The sequence below is a fragment of the Anopheles marshallii genome, chromosome 2, assembly GCF_943734725.1.
Source record: "Anopheles marshallii chromosome 2, idAnoMarsDA_429_01, whole genome shotgun sequence".
NCBI classification, from domain to species: Eukaryota; Metazoa; Arthropoda; class Insecta; order Diptera; family Culicidae; genus Anopheles; species Anopheles marshallii.
The window spans coordinates 26,928,699-26,938,250 of NC_071326.1; the positions used below are offsets into that span (position 1 = coordinate 26,928,699).

At 52.2% G+C, this 9,552-nt stretch overlaps 1 protein-coding gene across 1 annotated transcript; it reads right to left on the minus strand.

Moving 5' to 3' along the window:
* Positions 1 to 956: 956 nt before the first annotated feature.
* Positions 957 to 9,484, minus strand: LOC128709917 (muscle M-line assembly protein unc-89-like). The gene is made up of 7 exons (XM_053804954.1): positions 8,272 to 9,484; positions 7,176 to 7,937; positions 5,485 to 6,495; positions 4,576 to 5,337; positions 1,377 to 2,087; positions 1,110 to 1,282; positions 957 to 1,034 (listed from the first exon to the last, which is right to left on the minus strand). Exons 1-7 carry the CDS (start codon positions 9,482 to 9,484, stop codon positions 957 to 959), a joined length of 4,710 nt encoding a protein of 1,569 aa, XP_053660929.1.
* Positions 9,485 to 9,552: the final 68 nt, after the last annotated feature.

Genomic DNA, 9,552 nt, shown 5'->3' on the forward strand with positions numbered 1-9,552 from the left:
GAAAGGAAAACAAAGAATTAACGGCGTTAAAAACAGTCAACTACTGTTTCTTTATGAGGGTGTTTAAATATACTCTTTAGATCCAGCATCGTCATCTTTTACTTCAATTCACTTATCAGGCGCTATAATAACTTTAAGGTTTAGGTCTGCCTGCGGGAGTTCTCGAAACCGCTCACGGTCGAGACAAGTCGGCAGTCAATCCATAATCCCGGGCTTTCTGGTGAACGCATTTACGCCATTATTCTATCTCAATTTGGGTCTACAAGAAGAAGCGCTCTATCAATGCGGACGACCGAAAAGGACTTTACAGGCTGGGTCGTCCGGTTTCATTTTCATGCCGTGACCAGCCCACCGGAGCCTACCGACAGTAACTTCACCGTACATCTCGTAGAAATCGTCATTGTAGCGGCTCCTATACATATATATTATACTTTGAACATCTCCCTCCTAGCGTATCTTCGAACGCGGCTAAGAGAGTGTCGTCAGTTTTGGACTAATTCCATGTCTCAGAGGACATGACCTCGTATGTGAGTAATGGCTTCCAGCTTCGTTCGTCGCGACAGATGTTTTGGGTAGATAAGTTTTCTCATCATCAATCATTTATCTTAACTTTACATAAACATTTTCTTCTCATTACAATAATTTCGTCCGTTGGAGATCTTTAGGCAGATCTTTTTGCAAAGTATTTCGGGGATGTATCTTCGAAGATTTCTTCAATATCCCAATTAGTTAATATAAGAAAGCTATAAAAACGTTTGCTATCAACCTGAACAGCATGAAGAATCTAGTTATCTGTCTTTAAAAAACTGAACATCGAAGTCCGCACGATGGAAAACGTTCTTCAGCATAGAAAGCAACTGCAATTCTGGCGATGCTCTTCTTATTTCCGCTGTAAAATGAGCATAACTTACCTACAAGTGTAAAGTTTCAGCGCTGTGCTTTGCATGTTTGGTTATTTATTTTCTTCCCTTATCGGGTGCATCCCGATCTAGATCGTCTTCCAGGTGCTTCTTGTAGCCCCTCGGTGGCTTGATCTAAAAGTTCAAAACAGATATCCAAATTAATCCTGATCACCAGAGTCCAACGTCCTTTCATCGCTGACAACGTACCGATACTTTAGTAAACGAACGATCAATGCCGTGTCGATTTCTTGCCACAATAAAGTAGGCACCCTCGTCCGCTACGACCGCTTCCTTGATCGAGAATCGAATGTAGTCGTTGTGCACTTCCTTGATCGTACGCGGTGAGTTGGTCAAATCTTTCGTGCCCTTCATCCATTGAACTGTGGGGTGTTGAAAAAAAAAACGCAATACGATCCGTGAGCGATTGATCCAATTGTTTCCCCCGCCACGGTGTTCTGAACACCCAGCACTTACTCTTTGGTTTCGGGTCACCGATTATTTTGAAAGCCATCGAAAGCGAATCGCCCTGCCTGATCTTGATCTCCGGCTGCGGCCGGGACATGAAGATCGGCGGCTTCGCGCCCTTGATCGCGTTCGGATTGATGATGTCCACGTGCGAGGAGGATTCCGCCTTGCCGAACGCGTTCGTCGCACGGCACACGTACCGGCCGGACGCATCCATCGTGGCAGCCGTAATGCACAGGGCGAAGATGCCGGTACCGTCACTGTACGTGCGTACCTTCGGCGGTTTGCCGGTCACCGGATAGCGGTCGCGGAACCACTGCACCTCACAGTTACCCTGTACCTCCACCACCAGACAGATGTTACCGCCGGACGGGATGGAATAGTCGGCCAGTCCCTGGTAGAAGTGCGGTAGGTTCGGATTCCGGTGGTACACACTGTGCGTGCGCTCCATCAGCACCTTCTCCTTGCTCACGAACTGCACGTTGTGGCTGATCGCGTCACTGCAGCCGCCACTTTCCGCCTCGCACGTGTACGTGCCGGAATCATCCTCGCCCGGGCTCGTCACGATCAGCTTGCACGTGCCGTCCGCATGATCGTACTGTTCGTACTTGTCGCCCGGGATAATGTACTCGCCGTCCTTGATCCAGGCAATGTTCGGTCGCGGCGTACCGCGGACCCGGCACTCCAGTACGATCTCGTCCGAGTGTAGCGAGTAGGTTTCTAGCAGGGTGGCAATAGGGGAAAGGGAAATTTACGCACGCAAAACGCGGATTAGCAAAGGTGTGGGCCCATTTTCCGGTTGGCCCCTCGTGCCCCTCGACACCTTCTAGTTCTTGCCGTAGTCATGTAGAGCACACATACATACAAACACACTAAACGTTCGACGAAGAAAACAGGCACATTAAATGGTTCGAACAGATAAGAGGTTGACAGTTACCAACACAACACACACATAGACATTCGATGGGAGTGGAAGGGGGGATGTGAGCGCAATGGCACTGGACAACATTGGGGGACACAGAACTACAGACTAAATCTTCTAAACACTATGCTATCGCCCAGCGATCCTCAGTAACGTCTCGTCAGCGTGTGGCGATCGGGTCTCGTTTGCTTTGTAGACGACAACCGGATGTGGTCCAGCACCAGAATGCAGCAGTTGGTAACGTCTTCACCGCAATCGTTTCGCACCACGCACTTGTACATGCCCGCCTCCTGGTGCGTGATGTCGTAGATCTCCAGTATGCTCATGCCCTGGTGGCGCGAGATGCGATACTTTGCACCGTTGCTAATTTTCGTGTAGTTGTGCACCCATTCGATCTCACAGTTGATGCCCCAGAACGAGCAGACCAGGATCAGGTTCGAGCCGCGCTTGACTAGCCGGTCTCGCAGCACGGTTTGTACGATCGGTTGGTACATGTCGAGCGAGGTGAAACTTTCGACGCGCTGCGTAGTGGCGAACGTGTCCATCCGATAATGGTACGGGTAGGTTTGTGACCGCTTGCTGCCCGTTCGATCCGATTCGGACATGTGCACGTCGGAGGCGGATAGCTGCATCTGTGAGGTACGTTCAGAAGTTCGCAAAGATTTGGACTCTTCGCGGGATGATGAAGATTCAGCTGCGCTGGTAGTAGCTGTTGGAAAGATGAAGAATTGAGATTAGTATTTAAAAATTCCGCCATAATTAATCTTCATTAGTTTGATGATCTGGATCTGGTGGTGTATTTCGTAACGGAGCCTGTCTCCACACAGCAGGACCGGTTCAAAATCTCATTCGGACCAATCCCCCGTAATATCTACTATCCAGGTTCGGGTAAAGTAAGTCAAAGAAAGTCAGGAATGAGAGGCATCTAGACCTCTTGAGGTCGGTTGTGCAGACAAAAAAGAAGATGAATGATCTATTAATGATCAGTATCGGAAAGACTTCCTCAAGAATTAAACAAATTTCATTCCAGCCAAAACCCCTTTCTGCAGTTGTCGGTCTTCATAATGTCTAGTGGATGACTATGAGAAATAAAAAAAAACCCTCCATTGTACAACTGTCCCTTATTTGTGTAACGTTTTCATTTACCGGATTACATCACAGTCCAGAACCCCTTTCAGTTTCATTCAAGCTTCCGTACAATGTTTGCATGTTTACACTTATTCGTACGGAACCTCTCCAACCTTATTCCCTCCCTTTTTTGGTGCCGTTGCTAGGCTTATTTGCAAAACAGTTACGGTTCTTACCTTGCCCAACACTACCGCCCCTGCCGGTCGAATGTTTGCCGCTGCTGGTATCATCGTCCACCTCGCAAACCACCGCCGGACTGGTTCGCTTGATGCGCGCCCAGTCCCGCGTTCGCCACTCCGTCCGCTCCACCGACAAATTCTGGCCCTGTTCCGGAACGTTCGGTGAGATGCGCACATCTCGTGCCGTTCTATCGTGGCGCGTTCCGGTCGACAACCGCTCATGATAGTAGCTGCGTCTCTGTCGCTGGTTCGCGAAGTCTGAAGTGCTGGTTGCATCACGACCCGCCGACTCGCCGTGATGGCTCGAGTGGCCAAGCCCCTGGCCCGTACCGTAGTAGTACGTGCTGTGGTAGGTGCTCGACGCACGCAATGGCCGACGGTGCTCGAAGGCCGTGTGCCTGCTATCGCGGCTGTACGCATGCTGATCGGTGCCGGTATATTGATGTCTTCGGTAGTAGTCTTTGACTTTGGTGTGATCGTAACCGACACTGGTCGATGATCGTGTGGAAGCACGTTGGTGGGTGGCGGTGTATGCACTGACAGCGCTGTTAGTAGCACACGGTCTGTCTGTGTAGTGATTTGTACTAGCCTGCTGGTACTCTGAGAATTCAAAACATTCGAAATACGGTAAGTATTTAACACATGCAAACATCTAAAGGTTATCCAGCCTGACTTGGGCCGATGGTTTTGGTGGTTATCGAATAGTTTCTCACTGGTTATTCTGTGCGGCAGAAATGGAATGCCCTCTTCCTGCAAAGTATCATTCGTTTCTCGCTGTACCGAGCACGGCCCGTTGCGAACCGACTAGTAGTGACAGTTGACAGATATTGACATACGGATTAGAATAAACGTTTAGTAGCGGAATTGTGCAACCATAGTAAGCAAAGGTATAGTATCAATGGACAAACAGCTCAAGCGGCCCCGGGTGCTGCCGGGCCATTATTCGACGATGGTGTTGTACCGTCGTCACGCTCATTACCTAGGATGTTGCTTGCAAAGATTGGAGGAACGAATTTGGTGAACGGATTTTCATAAACACTAACCACCGACTTCGACTCGATGGTACCGGCGTAGTTACGCGCCTCGAGCTTGTACGTGCCGGCGTCCTCCGTCGTCACGTTCACTATCTCGAGCGTAACCTTGCCGTCGCGGCGCGTCTTCTGGCGGTACTTGCGGCCCTGCACGAGCGGTATCTCATCCTTGTACCACATGAACAGCGGGAACTTCCCATCGACGTAGCACGTAAACTTGAGGTTCGAACCCTCCGGCACCGTCTTATCCTGCAGCTGCGTGATGAAGTGCAGCTTGTACCGATAGTCGTATTCCTTCTCGTGCTGACTGCGCGACTCGGACCACTTGATCAGTGCCTCGTCCTCCGGATTGTAATCGCAATCTTTCGGGCGCAGATGCCGGCTCAGGATGGGCTTTTCCGACTTTTTGTGCAACTCCTCCTCGAACACCTTCAGCACATCCTCGTCGCTGTTCTTGTAGTTGATGTAGTACACCATGTCCGTCTTATCGACACTGTTCTTCGCCCGGCACACGTACCGCCCGCTGTCCTCTTTCGAGGGTTGGAAGATCTTAAGCTGCTGACGACCGTCCGGATACTTCCGGAAGTACAACCGACCACCGGTGTTGTGGCGCATAAACACACCCTGCACAATCCAAACCGTCTCCGGCTCAGGATCGCCCCGTACACAACACTCCAGCGTCAGTTCGTCCTGTATCGGGTCGTACTTTTCTGTAAGGATAAAAAATCAGGAACGTCACCAAAAAACCAAACCGCTCGGGTAAGAGTGCCAGCTTGACCGTTTGCGGATGCTGCTACAACTGCACGAGTTCACGACGATCGTTGCAATCCGTCCAGTGAATGTTTTCACACGCGTACCTTGCATGGGGCGGGTAAAGACCGGTGCCTCGCCCTTAATTTCCGTTTTCTCAACAACCGATACCGTGCAGCTTTGCTCGATCTCGCCGTACGTCGGACATTTGGCGACGCATGTAAAGGTGCCGGCATCCCGGTATTTGCATTTCTCTATCTCCAGCACACACGTACCGCAGCGCATGGTGGTGTGGGTGAGCCGTAACCCATTGCCCAGCACGCGACCCTCCTTCTTCCAGTAGGACGTTACCTCCTCCGGACATTTCACGTACGCGATTAAACGCATCGTCTTGCCCGGTTCCACACGCACATTAGCCATGTGCGACACGAAGTCGAACTTTTTGCGCCGTTCGAACTCCTCCAGCGCAACCTGCGTACGCGACTTTCGGCGCTTGTACATCGCTTCCGGTTCCGGTTCCGGGTCTTTCGTTGCGGCCGGGTCCGGTTCCGGGACCACGATCTGTACGGACCGCTCGGCTTGCGCTTGGGCTTCCGCTTCCGCCTTTTTTTCCTCCTCCGGCAACTCCTTGACGTCGGGCAGTTTGGGAGCCCGCTTCACTTTCGGTTCCCGCGGACCTTCGCCCTCCTCCCCTTCTGCGTCCTCCTCTTCCTCGCCCTCTTCTTCGCCCTCCTCGCCCTCCTCATCGCCGCCAAAGGTGGGCGCCGGTTCGACCGGTATGTACGATTCCGCCTTAAACCACCCGGGCCGCTTCTTGGCAAGCCATTCAAAGTACTGCTCCTTGCTGCAGAAGTCTAGCATGTGCTTGCACGTGGCCTCTCCGACGCTGTTCGATGCGATGCAGATGTACTCGCCATTGTCCGTGTACGAGGGATCGTAAAACACCAGCGACGCGATCGTGTGTTCGGCCGTTTCGTCAAAGTGTTGCGAGATGCGCATGTGGGTGTCCGGGTAGACGCCCAGCTTAATGATGCCCTTGTACCACGTGAGCGTTGGTGTCGGATTGGCACGGATCACGAACTCTACCGTCAGTATGTTGCTGTACGAGTCGTAGTTTTCTAAAGAGATATAAGGATAAGTATATTAGCAACTACTTCGGGGGTGATGGGGTATATGTTATGAAGTTCTTAGTACCTCAACTTCCTCAAGGTGATGAGGTATATGTTATGAAGTTCTTAGTACATCAGTTATTATATGTACAAATTTTTAATTCTTTCAGTACATCAGTGTCAATTTGTTATGGCGTTGGGTGATGATAAATCATGCAGTTCTCAGTTCGCATGCTCTGATGTCTTGCAGGACATTACAGAAAAATCCTGAAGAACGAGTGTCTTATTGTGTGAATATTGCCAAGATTTCAGATGATCTCAAGCAACTGATGTCATGTTGGAAAACTCATCACATGCGGGAACGAGTTTATTCCAAGTATTGTAAGTATGTCAGTAATTGCCCAGGCTTCTAACGTTCTGGTCTAACCTCTCAGAATCCGGTCAGTTAACACGATAACTTATAAGAGATACTACAAAAAGTCTTTATCCAAGTCTTCGTTTGTATTGAGGTTCCCTAGACCGCATCTAAACAAGTCATGTTGCTGTGAGAGATTCGTCACTTTCAATCTAGTCGTGCATGTTGGCGAGTGACTGTAATGTCTTCTAACGTTGTCGTTACACCGAGAATAGTGCAGGCAGTTCTATACTTAGCAAGTCCACGTTTAGATTTAGCTGTCTTTGTTACTTACCTCTTACCATGCGCACGAACGTCGGTGCAAAGGTTTGCACGGTTGTCACAGGCTCGACAACCGTCAACTTGCACACGGTTTCGATTTCCTCCATCCCGTTCTTCGCCTTGCACTTGTACTCGCCCGCATCCTTCACGGTGACATCGTTGACCCATAAACAACCGTAAGCTCCACGGTGCATGTCATTCATATCGACGATGTGGTCGTCATACTCGACCGGCTGCCCATCCTTAAACCATTCCAGCGTTGGATCGAATCCCGTCGCACAGCACATCAGCTTCAGCCGATGGCCGGCCACGATCGCGCGGTTGGTAAGGTGCACCGACCATTGCAGCTTGTCCCGGTGGTGCAGGATCTTCTTGTGGTAGTAGCGTGCCATATCACCACCGATCGGTGGCGGCGACGGTGACTTCTCCGGCACCAAGCGTCTGTGCTTTGCATGGCCACCAGCCTCCGATGGTACGATCGGTGCCTCGCCTTCTTCGCCCGTGGCTTCCGCTGGCTGTTCCTCGGCAGCACTGGCTGCAGGTTGAGGTGCGTCTGCGACGGGCGGCTCTTGAGGTTGAGGTGATGTAGGTTGAGGAGCACCGGAAGGAGGTAGGGCTGCTTCGCTTGATACAGTTTCGCTTGCAGGAGCTTCCTCGACAGCTACTGCTGCTGCTGCTGGCTGTTCGGCAGGGGCAGCGGCAGAAGCTTCTGCTGCCTGCTGCCCTTCACTGGCAACTACCGCGGGTGCCTGCTTGTCCTCTAGTGAAACATCATCTTAATGTATTAGTAAAATAATACAATACATCGAATTAGAATCCACCGACCAATCGACTATCACGAACAAAGACACAAACACAGCTTTAGTGATAGCTTCGGTTGATTGACTGATGCAACGGACGAAGTACGCTACAGAACAGAGCACAGCGACCTACACGGAAGCGCAGTTACACATTCAAACACACATACACAAAAGGGTGGACCCTCCCCCTTGGCCACACTTCCGCTCCGTACATGACTAGGAAAAGAACTACATCCTGGCGCGAGCACTGGAGCCGGGATCATAAACACAAGTGTACACTAGCCTACTACCCTACTAGCATTTGGTTACCTTTGATGGAGATGAACGTCGGTGGCGTAGGTTTGGTTTCGTAATTTTCATACACCGTTAGCGTGGTGCTGGTGGACGTTTCACCGTTCTTGTTCTTGATCATGCAGGCGTACTCGCCCGCATCGACCGTATCGACGTCCTTGATCTCGAGGCTGAGCAGACCCTCGCTCACCTTGAAGGTGTGCTTGTTGCTCTTCTCGATCGGGTCACCGTTCTTGAGCCAGCGCACCGTGATGCCCGGACCGGAGATGGAGCAGGTTAGCTTCACCGTCGAGCCCTTCGGGGCGGCCCGTGACTTCAGGTGCGAGATGACCAGCGGTGGTCGCATCATCTGACGCTGCCGCTGCCATTCCAGGTCACGCTCCCGTTCCGTCATCTCTTGTGTCGATTCGCGGCGGGACGCCTCACGGGATTTCACTTTCGCACTAGGCTTCGCTTCTGCCTCGGCCTGCTGCTGCAGCTGCTGTTCGAGACTGTCGATGCTCTTCCACACCGACGGATCGAACTCTTCCTTCACCGGTATCAGCTCTACGTCTGAGTCATATTCGGGCTCGGGCGGTGGCTTTATCGGTTCCGGCTCGGGCGTCGGCTCCTTCGGTGGAGGGGGCGTCGGTGCCCGAGGCGGTTCGGGTTCGGGTTCCTCCTCCTCCTCCTCTTCCTCCTCTTCCTCCTCCACCGGTTCTGGCTCCGGCTCTGGTTCCGGCTCTGGCGGTGGCGGTGGCGGCGGTGTCGGTTCCTTCGCGGACTTACCTTCTTCCTCCTCCTGTATGCGGGCCAGCTCGGCCGCTGCCTCCGCCTCGGTTTTGGAGTGCTCCTCGGCCGGTTTCGGTGGTTCGGGTTCGGCCATTTCCTCCTCGACGACGACCACCTTCACGGTCGATATGTCACCGCAGCTGGCCGGATCCAGCGAGCACGAGTCGGTGAAGAACAGCGAGATGTACTCGTCCACGTTCGTCACACCACCCGAGATATCCATCACGAGCGCCTTGTCGATGATGGCTTTCTGGGACGCGACCTGCACGTCCGGTCTCTCACCTATTTCGAACGGGGACTTTTCGCGATGCAGGCTGCGAAAATCGCGCGGCGAATCGCCCCGGCCAGGAATCTTCAGCAGATCCAGCATCGTCGGTTCGGCCGGTGTTACCTCCACCTGTACCGGTTCCTCCGGCTGGTTCTTTTTCGAGCGCGATCGCCGCTCCCGTCTGCCCGTCATGGTTGCGAATGTGCTGGAACTAGCGCGGAACGATCACGTACACACTACCCGGCCCCCCAAAGATAACG

Excerpts from the sequence above, each read along its gene's own strand:
- LOC128709917 (XM_053804954.1), bottom strand. The coding sequence starts at position 9,484 with ATGACGGGCAGACGGGAGCGGCGATCGCGCTCGAAAAAGAACCAGCCG. Across the intron at positions 5,338-5,484 it reads CTTTACCCGCCCCATGCAAG|AAAAGTACGACCCGATACAG; the intron begins GTACGCGTGTGA and ends TTATCCTTACAG. Across the intron at positions 1,035-1,109 it reads GTTCGTTTACTAAAGTATCG|ATCAAGCCACCGAGGGGCTA; the intron begins GTACGTTGTCAG and ends TTGAACTTTTAG.